The sequence below is a fragment of the Amblyomma maculatum genome, chromosome 1 (genome assembly GCF_055883805.1).
Source record: "Amblyomma maculatum isolate TAMU_Amacu chromosome 1, ASM5588380v1, whole genome shotgun sequence".
Taxonomy (NCBI): domain Eukaryota; kingdom Metazoa; phylum Arthropoda; class Arachnida; order Ixodida; family Ixodidae; genus Amblyomma; species Amblyomma maculatum.
The window spans coordinates 221,228,666-221,250,193 of record NC_139344.1 but is presented as its reverse complement, the minus strand read 5'-3'; the positions used below and the strand labels follow the sequence as shown (position 1 = coordinate 221,250,193).

The following is a 21,528-nucleotide window of genomic DNA, read 5'->3' as shown; positions in this document are numbered from 1 at the left end:
CACAACTCGCCGCTGTTCTCGGCTATGCTAAAAATTACTAATTAGGTACAGCAAACGAAACGCATGATAGGTAGAATGAAGCTGCATTTGCTATAGTCATTTATAACGCAGCGTCTAGAATGCCACGCTGCTCACGCAGCAACAGTGCGCTCAAGCATTGTCTGAAGGCAACACTGCCTCCAGATGCCGTGCCGGCCATGCCTTCCGCAAGCTGTCCGTGGATCCCTTGCACTAGTGCCAAGAAAGCGTGCTCAACTTTAATGTTATCTTAAATAATAAGCCCAGGGATAATAGAATGTCAAAAATTAACCAATACTGACGATCGCCGACCCCTATCGAGATGCTGGCAGAGTGATAACTGCAATATAAGTAAGTTTCTCTTCACAGCTGTGTACAGCGGCAGTCGCTGGTGCATTGAGGCTCATCAAAACTTGTATACATGAGCTTCTCTGCTAAGACGACGCAAGTAAATATCTTCATTTCATTGTGAGACAAAGTGATTTACAGTAGGCAGTTTTATGAGTAGCCTATTTACTCAGCACTGCTTAATCCATAAGCGCCGTCTACTGTAGCGCCGATGCGAAACAATATATGCATAGCGACGGCCAGGGAGAGCGGTCGGCCAAAGCTCCCACCGCTGCGCTTGCTGCCGATAGCGTTCGGCCAGCTCGCTTCATCTGGCATTGCAGATGCTGCAAACTTGTCAATTTCATGATGCGGCTGAAGCTGGATCATTTTCAGTATTGCGTTGAACAGCGCACCGCGCAAACTAGGCTGTAAAGATGGGACAGGCTGCAGCTGCAGTATGCGTGCGCTTGTCGTTGCATCGTTGGGCGATACTCAAAGGTTGCATAAAAGCTCTGATCTAGGATTGCACCCTATACAATGCCCATTCGATTTGTTACTACTGAAACCTGTCTTAGAATATGAAGGGCAGTTGTTAAAGCGGGCCAATTGGTGCACTTTTCGCACTTGGGTGCCGATGTCAGACTTGCACAAACGTGTTGACTTCGCCTTCTTGACAGCATTTTTTGTAGCGCGGTTTTTTGGAACTGCTAGTTGCTCAAACGCATACAGTAAGTGTTCAAGGTGTTTTGCATTGTTTGAATAATCTAACATTTTAAATCGAGCTGTCAAGTCACCTGAAGCAACGCAGGCGCATCAACACCACCAGTGCCGGGCTGGCATTCTATGAATGACGTCATGATGGGCCCGGCCAATTACGGACTACAGCAGCATTTGCTTGGAGGGCGGGCCCGCTAGTGCTCGTTTTCTTGTAAAAACTGCCGCTTGCGTTCATTTCTTCCATTTTTAAGCATGATAGTCTTGTTCAGCGGACAAAAAACTATAAAATGTTGCCCCGAACTCATTTTTTGCGAAAAACATTTCAGCTTTCCTTTATACATACACTGCTACCTAATAGAAAATGCAAGGCAGCTTACTTGGTCGTGCAATGTTCCTAATCTCATCTTTGAAGTCCATAAGAGTTCCAGTTCCATGAGCAAGTTTTCCAACCAGCATTTCTAAGTTGACCTTGATTTCTTTCGGCCCTGAAATCATGAAAAGCAAAAAGGGAGGCATTTAAAACAATACCCTATACAGTGAAAGCTTGTTAATTCACAACTCGTTAATTCGAAATTTTGGATAATTCGAAATAGTCATCGTGGTCCGGTCCGCAGTGCATAGAAGTCTATGCGCGTAACAGCTCGTTAATTCACTCAAAAATTGGCGCCGCCACCCATAATTCGAACTGCGCGCCGCCAAGCGGCGCTGTTAAAAACCATCGTTGGAAGCTTTCACGGCAGAACGATAGATGGCACAACCATCGGGGCGCCGCTAGGGTGCTGGAACAAGTACTAAACAGTCTTTCCTGCCGCGACTCCTTCGAGGAACGACGTTTTAGTGTTATCGACCACGGTTTCGTGTTGCATTTCGTGAGCCCTCGTTTTGCACGCCGCTTGTTGTGAGCTTGTGTCCGCGAGATGTGTTCGCGTGGGAAATACTGTGCCAAGACGGTGAAGGAGAAAGTGGCTATTTTACGCGAGGTGGATGAACGGAAGGCCAGCAAAGTGGAAATCGCGAAAAAGAACGGGATTCCACCAAGCACGTTGTCGACGTACGTCCGAAATAGGAAGGCCATCGAGGATGCCTATGAAGCCGAAGATTTCGCCAGCAACAGAAAAAGGGTTCGGTTAGCCAAGTATCCGGAAATTGAGACCGCTGTGATCACGTGGGTGAAAGAAATGAGAAGCGCTGACATTCCACTGAGCGGCCCAATTATCATGGCGAAGGCGGCCAATTTCGCCCTGCGCTTGAATGTGGAAGATTTTGTCGCCTCCGAAGGATGGTTTCACCGCTTTAGAGACAGACATAATCTTGTCTTCCGGGTGTTGTCTGGAGAAGCCAAAGAAGTGGATGCAGAAACTTGTGCCACGTGGCGAAGCGGTGCTCTGCAGAAGTACTTAGAAAGCTACTCGGCACGATATATTCAATGCTGATGAGACGGCTTTGTTTTATAAGCTCCAGCCCGACAGAACAGTAACATTTAAAGAGGACAGCTGCGCTGGCGGCAAGCGAAGCAAAGAGCGGATTACTGTTCTGGTCGCCGCTAATATGACCGGGACGGAGAAGGTCCCTCTTTTTGTTGTCGGCAAGGCACATAAGCCTAGATGTTTCAAGAACATTAGGACGCTGCCGACGGAATACTCCGCCAACAGCAAGGCGTGGATGACGGGCGAATTGTTTAAAAAATGGCTCTTGAAATTGGATCGGAGGATGGAGCTAGGGAAGCGTCAAGTTCTCCTCATTGTGGATAACTGCTCGGCACACAAAGTCGACGCCGAGCTGAAAGCCACAAGGCTCGTCTTTTTGCCCGCCAACACGACTGCGGCCTTGCAGCCGATGAATCAGGGGGTGATCAGAAACATCAAATGTTTCTATAGGCGCCACATGATCGAGCGCATGACTTTGTGCACTGGAAACCAGAAGACCAGCACCATCACATTGCTCACAGCAATGCACATGTTGGTGCGTGCATGGGAGCAGGTCACGCCGTCCACAATTGCAAACTGCTTCCATCACTGTGGCTTTGCTGCCGGAAGTATGAAAGAAAGTGGCGACGATGGGAGTCCGGAGCCTCTGCCTGCGGCTGTGCGTGCTGTGCTGCAGGACATCAGTTTTGATGATTACGTTGGAGTAGACAGCGATGCAGCAGTGTGCGGTGCCCTAAGTGATGAGGACATTGTCGCTGAAATTGTTGGGGAGCAGTCTGTCCCAGAAGAGGCAGAAGACGAGGACGATGACGAGGAGCAAGAGCCCGTGCGTCCATCCGCGGCAGAAGTTATGGGAGCGCTGAATGTCGCGCGCCTTTTCTTCAGCTTTGAAGAGGGGGAAGAAGACTCCCTGCGTCGCATTCGCATGCTAGAAGACCGAGTGAGTACGGTAGCCCTCAGAGAGAAGAAGCAGAAGATGATAACAGACTTTTTTGCTAAATAAATGTTTTTCGTGCCCTCCGGGCATCAAACGCCTTCATTTTTGCTCACTTTCATTAGTTCGAATTTTGGTTAATTCGAACTGGCCTGGCGGCCCCGTGGAATTTGAATTAACGAGCTTTTACTGTACTATGAAAAGTAATACATTGCAGAGGAATTTCAAACCAACTAAAGTTAAAGGGATAAAACATTGGCCAAAATGTGTCATGACATTATGGTGGAAATGAAGAGATCTTGCCTCATATAGCACAGAACAAGCACTACAACATCAATGAAAGCGGATTTAAAATTTTAATTTGCAATTGAAAAGCACATAAAACAACTGAGGAACCATCTTGCAGAAAAACTCTATTACAGTCGAGTCAACTTATAACGATACCAGTTTTAACAATATATTGGTTACAACAATGAAAACCTGCTGTACTGTCTACTTTTGTATGTTTTCTATGGTAAAATAACCCGCTTACTACAATGCCCCCTTGCCATTATGGGTTACAGTCGACACCCAATTTTTAGGACATGCTTGATTGTTCGGACTTTGTCTCGGCACCAGGACATACCTTAAAAAGGCAATGTATTAAGCTGCTCAAAATTTCGAACACTATAAGGAGGACTATTAGATTTTTCAGACATTCCAAGCGTCAGCCGAGCCAACTGCCACACATTTACTGCAGTGTTGCCGCCATCTTGTTTGTTTACTTTTTCCTTCGATGGCCTCGAAACTGGTGCCGGCCTTGCGTGCCGCTCCTCAGCTAAATTGACGCTGGGTCGAGGCTATATTATTTGCCTAGCAGCTTCCATTTCTGGGACAACGTTGCTGCCGTTGCAGCTCGCTGCCGGAGCGCTTTTTTTTTTTTTTAGCGTGATCGCTTCGACTGCCTGTTTGTGTGTGTTCGCCGTGCGTTTCACGTGCGTTGCCGAGCGAAGCGAGTAGGCCTAACCGTGGTCGTGGTGATGCGAGAACTATATTGTGTCGCTACTGTGGCTCGCATTTAATTGAATCGGCTTCAGTTCTAGAAAAAGCTGCTTCCGAGTTTTATAAGGAGATTCTTTTTCTCTTATTATTTTATTTTATTTTATTTTTTTTTTGCGTGCAAAGCGGTAGCGAGAAGGCATTCAACGGAGTCGGTGTTGTGATCCAGTGGTTGGTGGTTGTGGTGTGCCTCGACAGTGGGAAAACCTACTCTGTCAATTTGCTTGGAGAACTTAGTATGCGCGCCGATGCGTGGAAGTCTGTAGCACCCACAATGCTGTGCAATTACTTCCGCCACGCGGGGTTTGTGCTGAATGACGAGTCGGCTGCCTTGGACGAGGAGAGCGTCGTCGAGCAGCTGTCAGGCAGTGAGCAGCTCATTCACGACCTTCGCACTGCTGGTGTCAAAATTTCATCGTCTCGTTTTCAGAGTTCATAGACAGTTCATAGATGTGGACCATGAGTTTGAACTGTGTGCTGGGCTCACAGGTGCAGAAATTATTCGTCAAGTGCTTGTGGAGTCTGAGAGCGACGACGACGACTCACCTGCAGCAGCGCAGCCGACGCAAGCTGAGCTGTTGCAAGCAAAATTCAGGCGGACCTGTTAGCACGGAATCGGAGCATGGTGCAGAAAAGCATTCATGACTTTTTCCGGCCTCAAAGTGAATAATAGGCAATGAATTGAGCTTTTTTGGTGCACATTTGTTTTTTCGAACTGCCCGATTTTTCAGACATTTTCGTGGTCCGTAGAGTCCGAAAAATCAGTCGTCGACTGTAAAACAATGAAGCCTGGCTCCCGTGTTCTCGTGCCAAAAGGTAGTGGAATGCGACATCCTTGAAAAGAAAAAAACAAAAACAAAAACTCCAGCTGCTGCACCCTCCCTGCCGCGCGCTCATACAATAGAACCTGTTTTCTGGCCTTCTCCGCATTTTAAGCCACGCGCGCCTTCCTCCCGCTGCCCTTCCACCCCTCGGAACACAAATGGACTGCGCCCATAGATCTGCGCTGCGCCAACCCCCGAAACACAAATGGACTTCGCCAACGCGCAGGCAGCGCTGATCCGCTGATATGCTCATTCGCCCGCTTGCCCCTCATTTTGCGCAGTTCTGCAATTGGCTTTGGTTGTTTGTGCAAGTTGATTGCGTCGAAGTCGTTCCTGGTCATGCAGTTTCTCCGTCTCGTTTGAATCGCCGCCGAAACGGAAGATGGCTGATCCATACGCTTATTATCGGACGGCGTTGCTGGTGAAAAGAAAGCGCACGGCTATTGATTTGGAGACAAAGTGCAGTATCGTGAAGCAGTATGCACTATCGCAACCGACGGTGTCGACGATCATTCGCTCCGCTGAGAAGTTCGACAAAGAAAAGTCCTCGCTTGACAGTGGGCGCAAACGCGTTCGACAAGGCGCTTGACTACGACAGCGACGATGACGTGGCAGGGCAGGCTGCCTTAACGTTGTTCTCGCAAGAGGCCCTGCAGTTGATTCAGTCTCTCTGGGGCTTTGCTTTTGCGAGGGACCTTCCGCTGCACTACGTGGTGTACCTAGATGCCATGGAGAAGGATGTCGACACGCTTCACGTGAGGCAAGTAAGGTTAACGGACACGTGGTTTTCTCGTGCAAGCCAGCGAGATGTACGTGGCGAGACGCTTGTGGCGATTTCACCCCAGGGGCCTGCATGCCCCAATCTCCTCTGCTTTTAAATAAAAGTTTCGTCTCTCTCTCTCTTTTGACCCCAGCGTTACTTCGGGATTTCTCAAGCTGAGGGGCAGCCGCGGCAATCGTCTCCTTTCAGGGCCACCAAAATGATGTCTCGGTGGAGCTCTCATGTCACTTGCCGTCCGTGACCCCTCTCTGCAGCTGTTATGCTTTTTTCGTGCAAACCGTTTATAACAATAATCGGTCATAACAACAAAAATTTTGTGGCACTTGAATATTGTTATAAGTGGATTCGACTGTACTATCACTGGCATCTCCATAAAATACCACCGATGGTGCGTTTTTTTTTTTTCTTTCTTATAGCAGTGTTTGTCATATCTGACTATATTTTGTACGCTCTCCAGTACATCCTTAAATAAAAACAACCCTTCCTTTTCGCATCGCGAGTGGCATGCTTTCAACTTTTGTCACTAGATGGCACCATAGCGTTTTGAATTCCGTGAATGAAGCGGTGATAGTGCTCACTAAAAATTTCGTCTACTTTACTGTGCTGTAACAGCCTTGACTATGAAAACTCAAAAGAATGTAACCCTACACTAAAAATGTCTAATTACTCTGGTGAGTGAATTTATACAGTCAAACCAGGATATATCGAACTCGAAGGGGATCGCGAAATAGTTTGATATATCGATAATTCGATATACAGAAATCGGCTTGAGACGCCACTTGCGATTGCGAAAAAATGATACTGTATTTGTCGCGTAGTCAACCCAGTCGCATAATGAACCCACCCCCCACTTTTACCCCCGAGAATATATATATATATATATATATATATATATATATGCACACACACACAGTCGAACCTCGTTATAACGAACATAGATACAGCGAATTATCGGATATATAACGAAGTAAAAGCAAACTTTGGTTGGCTGTGCTTTATTTCTATGGGAGGTCTATCTGTATAACGAAATGAAAAACTGAAAATTTGACACTAAATCGGTTATAACGAAGCATATTTCGTATTCACCCGACTCAAAATCTGCAAAGAAGCAAGAAAAAAAAATTTCCAAAACGCTAAATTTCTGTTTTATCAATCGCCTCCACCTAAAATGTGTTTGAATCACCCGTGCTTTCGCACGCCACGCCATCTAGGGACCGCGAATGAATCTAGCGTCAACGGCTGCCTGGCACGTGACCGGCACGTGATCGAACCACCGCCCGCGTCGCCTCCACCTAAAATGTGTTTGAATCACCCGTGCTTTCGCACGCCACGCCATCTAGGGACCGCGAGTGAATCTAGCATCAACGGCTGCCTGGCATGTGACCTTCACGTGATCGAACCACCGCCCGCATGCCCCGCGTGTGTGCTCACTTTCCTTGAGGTCGTGCCGTCGTCTTGCAGCATGGCGGCGCCGAAATGCAAAGCAGTTTCTCTTGAAACAAAGATAAAAATATTCAGGGTGGTCGACAGCGGGCGCAAGAAGAAATAGATTGCCGTAGACTTCGGCATTGCGCCTAGCACTCTGTCAACCATACTGAGCGCAAGGCAGAAGATAGAAAACGTGCACTCTGCAGGCGCCGTGAAGAACGACAGGAAGCACGTCAGGTATTGTCACCATCAGGCTGTTGAAGATGCCTTGTTCGCGTGGTTCAAGGACGTTAGAGCGCGCAACCTGCCTGTGTCTGGTGCCGTGCTTCAAATGAAGGCAAGAAGTCTCGCTTGCGTCTTAGGCCACAATGACTTCGTTGCAAGCAGTGGCTGGCTGCAGTGATTTAAAGACCGCCACCAGATTGTTTGCCACACCTTGTCGGGCGAAGAAGCAGCCGTCGATGTAGAGAACTGCGAGAAGTGGGCAGAAAGCTTCCGCATGCAACTGGATGGCTACGAGATGCGCGATGTCTACAACGTGGACGAGACTGCGCTTTTTTTTAAGCTGCTCTCGGAAAGGTCACTCGTTGCGAAGAACGAACTGTGCCGAGGAGGCAAGAAAAGCAAAGACCGCATCACCGTTGTTGTTTGTGTCAACATGGATGGGTCAGATAAAAGGTGGCTAACTGTTATTGGTAAATCTGCTCGCCCCAGGTGCCTGCGCAATGCTCGGAATGTCCAAGCGGACTATCGCTCAAACAAAAAGGCGTGGATGACGTCGTCACTCTTTGAAGCATGGTTGAAGGCCTTCGACAAAGAGATGGCAGAGCAGCGCAGGAAAGTGTTCCTTATATTGGACAACTGCTCTGCCCATAAGGTGTCTGTACCACCTGAAGCGGTCCGCCTAGTTTTTTTGCCGCCAAACTCGACCTCAGTGCTGCAGCCATTAGACAGGGGCATCATTCGCTCACTAAAATGCTGCTACTGAAAGCGATTGGTTACGCAGCTCGTATTTGACATAGACAGGGGCATATCAACGGCCATAAACCTCAAAACTACGCTGGACATGCTGTACGGTGTATGGAACGGAGTGGCACAGTCGACAATAAGAAATTGCTTGGTTGATGCTGACCTAGCCCTATCCACCAGCGAGACTGAGCCCAACGACGCCCACGATGCTGAAGGTGAAGCGGACAATTTCGACGAGACGACATGGCGTCAACTGGCGGTTCCGAATGTTACGTTTGAGGACTTTATTGCTGCCGATGACAACTTGGCTGTGGCGCCCGAACTGACCGACCAAAAAATTGTCGATCAGCTGCTTCCTACAGATGATGCTACGAGCAGCGATGAGAGTGAAGAAGAAGGCGAAGAGCGAGCTCTCAGCAGCACCGAGGCCGCCGATATGGCGAGGAAATTGAGAAGGTACCTTGAGAACCTACCTGTGGCCAAATCAGCTGACATTGGGAAAGCGCTGCACAGTGTCGATTTCATCGAAAAATTTATTCTATCGAATAGTGTGAAGTGCCGCCAAATGAAGATTACGTCGTTTTTTAAATAAATCAGTTCTGCATGGCCTAAATCCCGATTTGTGTGCTCATTTTCGCTTCGCAGTGCAAAATGAAAGGTAAGGTTTTGCGTGCTTATACCACGCTTTAAAGAAAAAAAAATGCTTTTTTTTCAACTCTGTGGTTCCCATTTTAGGGTAGCCGTTACTTGGGTATATGAACAGAATTTTTTTTTATAGGAATTTGTGTGTACTTTTACAACGAATATCGGATATAACGAAATTTCCGCGCAAAATGAGACTTCGTTATAACGAGGTTTGACTGTATATATATATATATATATATATATATATATATATATATATATATATATATAAAAACTTTCGGAGGCGTGTCCCCCAGTTTCGACCATCGCATCCACAGCTCATTTATTGGCAGCGTGCAAAGATGCTACGCAGCGATAACGTCACAGCGTGTTTATCTTTTGACTATACTTTTAATAGATCCTGCGGTGGCAGGGAGCAAACTTGGCAGAGTGCTCGTGATGGCTTGATTGCACAAGCCTGGTTCTATTTATCACGCCGCGCTTGGGGCAGGCGTAGTCCACTGCTATGAAATCATTGGAAAGCGTGATAGCTGCAAATGCAGTTTGAAGCGAATATTGCTAAAAGTCGGTGTCATGATCGCAGCTGATCACATACTTTCGTTGACTGATAGCTGTAAGAATGGACGACTTTCGCAAAAAAAAAAAAAAAAAACAAAAAAAAAAAAAAAACTGCTGCTTATTAACGTCCGCAGCACCATAGCTTACGCTGCGCCGTTTGTTCAGCATGATGGCAAAGATGAACGGCTCCCGCCAAAAAAAAAAAAAAAAGAGAGAGAGAGAGAGAGAGAGAGAGAGAGAACTGCTGTTTCTTAGCGTCCGCAGCTGCCGTAGCTTACGCACGTTCAACACAACACGAGCCGCGCATCGCACGTCAGCCGCCGCACGCAGAGCGTTCACAACACACACTGGAGAAAGCATCTGCCACTGGCTGAGCTGGCTTGTCGGCGCATGCGTAGTGCGTGCTGCTGCTTCGAACGAAGACCAGGAAAGAGAGAGGAAGGGGAGAGATAAAGCTCGGCAGAAGAGTAGGCACACCCTTGTGCTTCGCTCTATCGTGTTTTTTCCCTCTCCAGAACACCACGGCTGCATTGGCTCCCTCTCGTCCCTTCATGCACATGACTTGCAAACGTCACATGCTGGCATTGCAGATGCACGCGCCTTTGGGGAAAGGGCGCGGCGCTGCCCTAGCCCAGATCAGCGGTTGCCGAACTATTCCTTCCGTGCGTGGCTTGAAAACGTCACACGGCGAACGGCCGAGGGTGATGCGATCATCTTTGGGAAAGGCGCACCATCCAATGCGAGGTGCGGAGTTCGATATATCTAACGACCGGTGAAACTGAGTTCGATATACAATGCAGCTTTCCTATACTTTTACATGGGATTTTCAAAGGGACGTTCAGTGAGTTCGATATAACCAAAATTAAAATTATCCGGGTTTGATATGTCCGGGTTCGAATGTATTTCTCTTTGGTACGTCTTCTTTTGTCGACCACCAGTCGTCATTGTGGTTGCCGCTCATGGTTTCCAGCATCGGACTACATAAAAATGGGCACATACACTGATCGAAAAACTCTTAGTAAAAATTTTTGACAGAGTTTCTACCAAAACTGCTATGGAATCGAGCACGACATTAGACAGCAATCTTTCCACTGCGTTAAAAAAAAAATGATGCCGAAATTCCAGTGTTCTGTCCCTTTAACAAAGGCTGCCAAAATACTTGGCACAAATAACATTAAAAACAATATCTGCAAGCACCTAGCTTACCTTTCAAGGTTCCATAATCTGGGTTTAATATGGCCAAAGTAGTGCTTCCATCATCCGACTGTCGTAAGAAGCCCATCTGCAAAATATCAAGTAGGGGATATCAACTGCAGGCATTTCCATGCTTGACTAGCCTAATACAGCAGAGCCCCTGCTAATAAAGTCACTCTGACCAACAAAACTTGTTTCTATGTTGATGTCTTTACTATATCAGTCAAAGGTGATGAGTGATGCCATGACTCTGATGATAGTTAAATCTCGTTACAAGAGACACTGTTACAAGAGACACTCGGTTATAAGAGACATTTGAAAATGGTTTGGTTGGTTTTCCTATGTCTGCCATGTTAACAACATTGCATACAAGAGACATGGTTACAAGAGACACTCGGTTATTAAGGACAACTTTTTCAGGTCCTTGGAATAAATTCTTCACTATTTAGAAGAGACACAACCCAGACGTGCTCATGCAATGCAGCTGAAGCATAACTCGTACATGATGCACTTCAGATTCCCTTAGCTAAATTCTGTTCCATATCAGCATCCTTTTTGTTGTATATGTCAGGAACTGAGGAGTGCTTCCCCATGATTGGAAAGTCAAAACGACCCCACTGTTCCAGCCACTGGCATTGCATTACTGTCACCTATGTAGCAAATCAAAATGCATGAATGACATCCAGCATTTTTAACTCCTCGTTGTTACAAATTGGTCACAAGATGAAAGCTCGCAATCCTGATGTATTTTTCTTTGTGAACAGTGCTTCTTGCAGCACCAAAAACACCAAAGTTCTCATGCTCAAAGCCACCAAAGTTATTTTTCCCTCCAAACTCCACACCCAATTTTCAACTAGCAGACAAAGGCATTATGCACTCTGTCAAGTTGCTGTACAAAACAAGGTTGGTAAAATGCCTGTTGCTCGACAGGCAGCAAGACTGTACAATAGTAATTGATGCGAAGTTTGCTGTTCAGGTGATTTCAGGTGTCTGGAATGGCCTGAGAAATGAAGCTGTGTAAAACCGTTTCAGACAAGCAGGCTTTAAATGTGGGCCCATATATGGGTACTGTGGAAAGCTTCGTTGAAGATGAAGCTTGGACGAGCATCCAAGAGACTGCTGAGGTACCAGAATCTTTTGAGGAATTCGTATCTGCAGATGTGGATCTTGTGTGCACCCAAAGAGCTTACAGACTGTGCAATTCTCGCGCAAGTAAATGGCACAAGTTCCACAGATGATGACTACGAGGACATTTCAGAGGAAAAGTGTCAGCATCTGAGGGTGACGAGCATGTAAGAGTGCTTCAAAGGTGGCAGGAAGGCTTGCAAAGTGAGGTGCTTTACCTCCAGAATTTGGGAAGGAACACACTTTACACTCACAAAAATACAAACTAGTATGAATAACTTCCTTAAGCTTTCCTGAACAATTTCCTGTTAATGCGTGTGAATGCATTTATATGCCGATGTGCAGTAAACTGATCAACACAGTGCTTTTAAAATTTTTGGTTACAAGAGACCTTGCCTACAAGAGATCTTTTTCGGGTCCCTTGAACGTCTCTTGTAACGAGGTTTTATCTGGAAAATAATTGTCTGCTGACTAAACATATAGTGCTGGTTTATAAAAGAAATACTTAGAAATAGTACCTTCCATCTTTTGTCTAAATTTTCACGTGATAATTTCGGTTATCACAATATATGCTATCACATGCTCAATGCTTAATTATTAACTCTTGTGGAAGTACACTTCCAAGTACACAACTTGGCTGCAAATATAATGCGAGTGAGATTCCATGTAAAAATCAAAGCAGTGCACGAACACAGCATCCCCTTCCACAGTCTTAATGTAATTTAAGAGGCAACAGTTTTAAAGTGCCGTATAATTTAGTGCTGTAGAGTCACCTCCCCTTCATGGATCATTGCCTTGTCGTGCCGGAGGGGCTTGCGAAACTCGATGAAGTCGTGAGCTCTGCTGTGTAGGGCCACCCAAGATAGACAGGTCACAGCAGAGAGTTCTGACAAAATGTGATTCACTGGAGAAGGTAATGGCAACCCACTCCAGTTTTTCTTGCCAAGAAAACCCTATGGCCAGTCACAATAGCATTAATGATATGGCGCCGGAAGATCAGCCCCTCAGGTTGGAAGGCGTCCCAAAAGTTACTGGGGATGAACAAAGGGCGATTCCTAGTAGCTCCAGTACGAATAAAGCGGCTGGGCTAAAGCCAAAAGGACGCTCAGTTGTGGATGTGTCGGGAAGCGACCGGAAAGTCCGATGTTGCAAGGAGATACAGTCGAACCCGGTTATATCGAATTTTGGTTATATCAAACTCACGAAATATTCCTTTGAAAATCCCATGTAAAAGTATAGGAAGGCCGCGTCATATATCGAACTCAATTTCGCTGGTCGTTCGATATATCGAACTCCGCACCACGCACTGGAAAGTCTCCCTTCCCCAAAGACGATCGCATCACCCTTGGCCGCTTGCCGCATGACGTTTTCAAGCCACGCGTGGAAGGAATGAGAGGGGACAGTTCTGGACAGCGCCGCGCCCATTCCCCAAAGGCGCGCGCATGTGCAGTTATCGTTTCCCGCGCGCCAACACATGACGTTTGCAAGCCATGTGCGTGGGTGTGCCCATTCTTTTGCCGAGCTCTTTCCTTCAGCACGCGCTACGCATGCGCCAAGCCAGCTCAGCCCGTTTTCAGACAGACGTGGGACGCTTTCTCCAGCGTGTGTTGTGAACCCTCTGCGCGCGGCGGCTGACGTGGCTATTGTGCCTGCGTACGGTAAGAAGCGGCAGCTCTCTCTCTCTCTTTTTTTATTTTTTTACGAGAATAATTCTTTCTTATCGTTGTGCTGTACGCGCGATGTAGTGTAAGATATGGCGGCCGCGGACGTTAAAAAGCGGCAGGCTTTTTTTTTTTTTTTTTGCCGGGAGCCGTTCATCTTTGCATGTATGAATCAACGAAAGCACGCCGTTAGCTGCTGCGATCATGACGCCCGCCCCAAGCGCGGCGTGATAAATCGAACCAGGCTTGTGCAATCAAGCCATCACGGGCACTCTGCCAAGTTCACTCCCCCCACCGGAGGAGCTATAAAAAGATAAAAGCGCCCTGACATTATCGCTGCGCAACATCTTGGCACGCTGCCAAGAAATGAGCTGTGGATGCGATGACTGAAACGGAGTGACGCGCGCCATGGACATGCAAGCGAAAACGCTGGCGATTTTCTGCCGCAGCGACACAGAAACCCTTGTTTTGAGCGAGCGGGACGCAGTTTCAAGTTGGAAATTTTTCGCTCTGTCGCTGCCGCTCGTCGCTGAGATCGCTCAATCGCTTGCATGTGAGCGAGCTGGCCTTAACGCATTTTTTTTTTCTTCTCAAATTCTCGGGTGCAAAAGTAGAGAGTGGGTTCATTATGCAAGTGGGTTGATTACGCGGTAAATACGGTATAGTTTTTTCGCATCGTAAGTGCCGTCACAAGCCAATTTCTGTATATCGAATTATCGATATATCGAACTTTTTCGCGATCCCCTTCGAGTTCGATATATCCGGGTTCGACTGTATATCACATAGCAACATGGAATGTAAGATCTATGACGCAAGGTAAACTGGACGTCGTCAAGCGAGAAATGGACAGATTGAACATTGATATCTTGGGTATCAGTGAGCTCAAGTGGACCGGAATGGGAGAATTTAACTCCGGCGACCATTATGTCTTTTATTGTGGGCACGAATCCAAGAGAAGGAATGGGGTCGCTTTCATAGTAAACAGAAGAATGGGCAAAGCAGTGCTAGGCTACAACCCCAAAAACGACAGAATAATTTCACTTCGGATCCAAGGTCACCCTTTCAACATAACAGTTATCCAAGTCTATGCACCAACCACTACTGCTGAAGAAACTGACGAGAGATTTTATGCGGACCTGCAATGCCTTTTAGACCGCGCCCCATCATCAGACGTCGTTTTTCTCATTGGAGACTGGAATGCTAAGGTAGGGAGTGAAGAAATATCCGGAATTACAGGCAAGTTCAGTCTTGGTGAGCCAAATGAAGCTGGGCAGAGGCTAGTAGAGTTTTGTCAAGAAAACAACCTGACCATAGCGAATACTCATTTTCAACAGCACAAGAGGCGCCTGTACACATGGACTTCACCGGACGGTCTGTACAGGAATCAGATCGATTATATTCTTTGCCGGCAGAGATGGAGAAGCACTATACAAGCAATAAAAACAAGGCCTGGGGCCGATTGTGGCACCGATCATCAGCTTCTTGTTGCCAAAATTAAGCTTCGATTGAGGAAAACGCAGAAAACTAGAAGGCCTGTCAGGTATGATCTGGATCAAATTCCATCAGAATATGCTGTGGAAGTGAGGAATCGATTTCAAGAATTAGATCTAGAAGACAGAGAGCCTGAAGAGATGTAGACTGATGTTCGTGATATAATACAAGAAGTTGCTACTAAAGTAGTTCCACAGCAAAAGAAATGCAAGAAAGAAAATTGGTTATCTGAAGAGGCTTTGCAAATAGCTGAGGAAAAGGGGATGGCGAAAGTTATGGGGGAAAGAGAAAGATAAAAGGTTCTCGATGCGAATTTTCAGAAAATAGCAAGGAGATAAGAATGCCTTCCTGAACATACAGTGCCAAGCAGTTGAGGACAACAGCCAATTAAGGAACACAAGAGCTCTGTATAAGACAATCAAAGATATCAAAGGAAGCTTCTGTGCTAAGCTGGGCGTGATAGAGGACAACGAGGCAGGGACCTCACTGAAGCCTCAGAGATAAAGAAGAGGTGGCAGGAATACACAGAAGAACTGTACAAGAAGGACCCGGACGTGCAAACCCAACATAAGACGGTTATGATTACTGATCTCGAGCCGGGCATCCTGAAGAGTGAAGTTGAATGGGCCTTAGCCAGCCTTGCTAAGAATAAAGCTAGCGGAACTGATGGCATTCCAGCTGAGTTGCTTCAAAACCTCAACCATGACGCTCTTAACATTCTGCATACATTATGTCAGAAGATTTGGACAACCCTGCAGTGGCCACAGGATTGGAGGAGGTCAGTTTACATCCCCATTCCAAAGAAAGGCAGTGCCAAAGATTGTTCCAACTACCGCACGATCGCGCTTATTTTGCATGCTAGCAAGGTGATGTTGAAAATCCTCCAAGGAAGGCTGCAGCAGTATGTGGCTTGGGAGCTTCCGGACGCGCAAGCTGGGTTTTGCAAGGGCAGAGAAACTAGAGACCAGATTGCCAACCTTCGCTGGATCATGGAAAAAGCAAGAGAGCTCCAGAAACCCATCTACTTCTGCTTTATTGATTATGTGAGAGCGTTTGACTGCGTAGATCACAGCTGATTGTGGCAAGCTCTCCAAGAGATGGGAGTTCCAATTCACCTCATCTGTCTCCTCAGGAACCTGTATGAAGGACTAGAGGCCACAGTCAGAACTGGGCATGGTCTTACTGATTGGTTTCCGATTGAGAAAGGAGTGAGGCAAGGCTGCATACTGTCGCCCTGCCTATTTAACCTATATGCAGAGTACATCATGAGGAAGGCTGGTCTGGACAAGTCTTCAAGCTGGAGTGAAGATTGCTGGAAAACGTATCAACAACCTTAGATATGCGGATGATACCACTTTAATGGCAGAAAGTGAAGTGGAACTCAAGAGACTTCTGATGCGCTTACAAGAAGAGAGTGAGAAGTTTGGGCTTAAACTGAACATTAAAAAGACAAAGATCATGGCGTCTTGCAGTATCAAGTCCTGGAGCATCAAGGGAAAAGAAGTGGAAGCTGTAACAGATTTTCTCTTCTTGGGCTCCAAGATTACCCCGGAAGGAGACTGCCGCCATGAAATTAGGAGACGCCTGCTTCTGGGAAAGAGAGCCATGGTTAGCCTTGAGCGCCTAGTAAAGAGCAGAGACATTAGTCTGCCAACCAAGATCCGTTTAACTCATGCTATGGTCTTTACAGTTGTGATGTATGGATGAGAGAGTTGGACTGTGAAGAAGGCTGACCGTCAAAGAATTGACGCGTTTGAATTGTGGTGTTGGCGGAGACTCTTGAGAGTTCCTTGGACTGCCAGAAGATCAAATCAGCCGATATTGTCGACCATAAACCCTGACTGCTCATTGGAGGGTCAAATTCTAAAGTTAAAGCTCAGCTACTTTGGTCATCTGATGAGAAGAGAGGAGTCGCTGGAGAAAGATTTGATGTTGGGAAAGGTTGAGGATCGCCAGAGAAGGGGTAGGCAGCGAACGCGATGATTAGATGGCATTCTCGAGGTGCTGCAGATGAACTTATGTGATGTTAGGAAAATAGTGAGAGACCGGAAAGCATGGCGTGACATGGTCCATAGGGTCACGAAGAGTCGGACACGACTGAACGACTGAACTGAACTGAACTGACAGTCACCTATGCCGTGCCGTCGCGCTTCCGATTCTTGCAACCGCTGCCTTGAGTGTCACACTGCCCAGAGTTGCAAACAATCATACTTTTCCCTTCCCTACCCCACTACATTTTCCCTGTCTACTTTCTAGGTGGTCCATGTCACCTTTTTTCTATGTTCATAATCAGTTCACTTTTTTTCGTGCGCACTGTGCCTCACGCTTAGCTCATGGCCTATAGACCTTTGCAAAGTTCACTTCTTCGTGCAACTTAAAAGCTCAAGGACTAAGACATCTCAAAGGGTGCTGTGTTCTCATCTTGAGTATCCATTTACCTCTGAACATTAGCCCCAAAATCCTAGAATGCATGCATGCTGCCATGTCATAATTCTGCGGGAAGCACATCGTCATGGATAGATGCTTCTTACTATAAGGAAAAAAACATGTATGGTTGTCTACGAAAGGCTAAATGAAACTGCAGCTTCATTAACTGTAGCAGAGCTCTTCCCTATATTTGAATTAAATGTAGCAGGGCCCTACTGTACAACGATGCAAACTGTTGCAAGGGACACAAATCCCTTTACATAAAGGGGCAGTGACCTCAACACTATGCCAGCATGTATGTCCAGCATAAAACAAACGCTTCCCACACACAAATAAAAGAACTCTGCTGTTGAAAAATGTAAATTGGTTTGCCACCACAAATGAATTTAAGATTTACATGCACCTGCCAGCACAGCATCAGTACCTTGCCAGAAAAAACTGATGCAAAGTGTGTTTCATTTTCAGAAGTTTTTTAAATAGGCCAAAAGAGAAAGATTAATGAATTAGTTGTTGTGTTGAAGTTGGCTGTTTAACAAGATGAACAAGTTCCCACAAACACAAATAGGCAAAACAAGACTACAGGACAAGCACCTTCATGTCAACTTCAGCCCTGATCAGCACAGCTGCATTCTAATGTAGCTGTCTACATTTTAAGTGTCAAGTGGCTCAGGCTTCTTGGTTGCCAAGGGCAGCTAGCTATACATTGCAATCATTGCTTCCCTTCATGGCAACCAGCTCGAACCCTCCTTTATCTAACCCCCCTGCTCTTCCCTCTCTCCACACTGCATATCAAATCACCACATTCTTCACTGGTGTTGCTTGTTCAGGTAGCAATACCAGATACCTACCAGGAGTCCTATTAGTATTCACCTCAACCCTTTTGATATCATCAAATAATAGTTCTGGTATGAAAACAACTTACCTTACTGGGCACTTTCTTCAAAGACAGCCTCTCAGCTGCACCGTGTGCTGCTTTCTGAGCCTGAAGTAGGATTTCATTTGCCGTATGGTCATCTGGTGCTCCATCTTCACTGCTGTAAAAAAGCAAACCTCAATGTATCATAATTCAAAAGCAATTAATGAAGATTGCATTTCAGCTTCACCACAGTCTAACTCTGCTTGAATAGAACCACCATCCTAGCTCATATTTAAAATATGATTACAAAGTTGCCTATCAGTGAGACTAATGCAAAACACATACCAAGAGATAATAAAGCTATGAAACGCGCCAAAGAGCAGTCATAGCAGCAAAGCAGGCAACACAATATGATGATGGCATAAATTATACTTAATTAACTGCCATTTCAGCATTTCGGCTATATTTCGATGTTAGCTGCATCAGAATTATTATCAAGGTTCCATCAAAAAATTTTAAAATGTAAGCTGCTTTGCTTCCTATTGCTTGTTCAAACAATGCAATGTTCTACGAATACTTCAAAAACAGTGTTTCTCAAAGCAAATTAAAAAGTTACTTAGGGTCATCTATAGATCAGTAATTGCCTAAGAGAGGCATTGGCATTACTAGACTGATTCTATGTAATACTTGGCTCACTGTAAATGTTATCTAGCCAAGATCAGTTAGAGTAGTTATACAATGCATGTCATGCCGCCCACTTCAGTTTTACAAGCAAACGTTCCAGTGAATGTTTGAAGTGGGGATGGCAGCCTTTTTATGTTTTATGAATTATTTGTGGAAGAACGCATGCAATCAAGCTACTGACTCGGGCAACCAGTCAGGTCTGCGGTAGGATCTGGAATAGCAAATAGGAACGGAGGGTTAAAGGAGAAGGATGAGATTAGAATAGTAACGGCGATGATAGTCCCCCACTGGACCTATAGCCTCCCGTACCATGTCACCAGAACGGAATCACAGAAAATTGATGCGCAGTTTCGGAAAGCTTATAAACTGGCACTCGGATTACTAAGCCATGCATCCAATGAGGCTTTTATGGCAATGGGAATCTCAGCCACCTACGAAGAACACAAAGAAGCAATCCTGGTCTGCCAAGAACGCAGACTAGAACAAAGTCGGACTGTTAGACACCTGCTGAACATCATGGGACAACCCGTCAATGAGAAAACTAACCCCCCAAGAGAAACACACACTCCCGAAAGCAGAGCTGAATACCAGGTCCTTCCAATCCCCAAAAACATGGACCCCCTACACAACAGCGAAAGACGACAAGCGAGAAGTCGCCACATACAAAACAATGTCGCCAGAAACAATAGCGACCTACTCTATGTAGACGGCAGTCTATATCTGGGAAGAAAAGCAGCTGTAGCCATCACAATTGACCACATCGGAAGAGAGGCGACCAGCTCATCGGTCAAGATCAATAACTACGTAGAAGATGCAGAGGAAATTGCAATCGCCCTTGCAGTTAAACAAGCCAACAACCAAGGAAGAAAACACATAATACTCAGCGATTCGCAAAAGGCCTGTCATGCCTTCCTCCTGGGACGCGTATGCAAACAGGCACACGAAGTAATAGAGCAGGAAAAAAAGACTGGTAACTTGAAGCACACAATCCTGTGGATGCCGGCACACAAAGGAACTGACGGCAACGAGGCAGCCGACAGGATAGCCCGAGAGCATACTTTCCGGGCACCTGCGCTAGCTGCCCCAGAGCCTTCAATCCCTCTCACATACAGGGAAACAATACAATACTTTAAATTAGGAAGAAAATGATACGCAGAACCACACAAAGGCCTCAGCAGACAGGAGGCATTGTCTGGAGGAACATAAAGGCTAGGACATTCCCAAACCTAGCAAAGTAGCACAAAATCTGGCCCGAAAAATTCAAAATTAACACATGCACCCATGCGATGAAGTCTTGGACATCCTGCACTATGGAACTGCAAGAGAGGAATTAGAAAAATATAAAACTCGAGCACTCAGCCAAGCGGAGTGGGAGGCAGAGCTGGCCCATAAGGGTCTCTCCTAACAGCACAAGCGCAGCCTGCTCACTAGGGCCAGCGAAGCAGCCCAAGCCATTGGAATCCTGGACTAAGGAAAGCACCCACACTATTTCATGAACCAATTTAAGTTTACTCCCTCTATATGAATTATTCTCAGCTCCATAAAGAGTTACGTGTCTGGCAATATTGCACAACAAAGTTGGCCGTCTGATGCAGGTTCACCGTGGCGGGCCACTTTCACTCGGTGCTGTGCTTCGATTTCCATGCTGTAGTGCCGAATTCTCAGTGCTTTGACGAAGGCGAGCGAATTAGAGTGGCCAGTCACTTCTCCCTGAATGACCACAACTCCAAAATCATTGCCCTGTGCAGCTCTGTATGTAGAGACATCTGGACCGCAGTACAAGTGACACCAGATCGCTTTCAATTTGAAATGCCTCTTGGGAGGCCAGTGCATAAACATTACCGGCTTTTCTGAAAGGTACGAAACCTTGTGCGCAGGCATTTATTCAGTGCTTGTGAAGAAGGCTGACTGCCGAAGAATTGACGCGTTTGAATTGTGGTGTTGGCGGAGACTCTTGAGAGTTCCTTGGACTGACAGAAGATCAAATCAGTCGATATTGTCGACCATAAACCCTGACTGCCCTGACTGCTCATTGGAGGGTCAAATTCTAAAGTTAAAGCTCAGATACTTTGGTCATCTGATGAGAAGAGAAGAGTCGCTAGAGAAAGATATGACGTTGGGAAAGGTTGAGGGTTGCTGGAGAAGGGGTAGGCAGCGAACGTGATGGTTAGATGGCATCCTCGAGGCGTTGCAGGTGAAGTTATATGATGTTAGGAAGATAGTGAGAGACCGGAAAGCATGGCGTGACATGGTCCATAGGGTGACGAGGAGTCGGACACGACTGAACGACTGAACTGAACTGAACTGCACGCAAGTTGCTTCAAAGATTTCACTGAACTTACCCCGCACGTTAACTCTGGTCTTTTCTCTATCTCTTGAGTGATGAAATGCTGCATTTCTCTACAGTCGGCTATAGCTGCC

The 21,528-nt window shown here is 46.3% G+C and overlaps 1 protein-coding gene across 7 annotated transcripts in view; it reads right to left on the bottom strand.

Annotated features, from left to right (window-relative positions):
• Window positions 1-21,528, bottom strand: part of LOC146205679 (bromodomain-containing protein 7-like) — a 134,667-nt gene that overhangs the window by 67,932 nt on the left and 45,207 nt on the right. For 5 of the 7 annotated variants that reach the window (XM_084590345.1, XM_084590338.1, XM_084590341.1 and 2 more), the window contains exons 7-9: window positions 18,490-18,601; window positions 10,876-10,951; window positions 1,443-1,550 (exon numbers count right to left, since the gene is read on the bottom strand). In XM_084590345.1, the coding sequence (XP_084446471.1) occupies window positions 1,443-1,550; window positions 10,876-10,951; window positions 18,490-18,601 (296 nt within the window). The remainder of the gene's footprint in view (window positions 1-1,442; window positions 1,551-10,875; window positions 10,952-18,489; window positions 18,602-21,528) is intronic. The other 2 variants (XM_084590339.1, XM_084590343.1) reach the window with 1 other exon arrangement.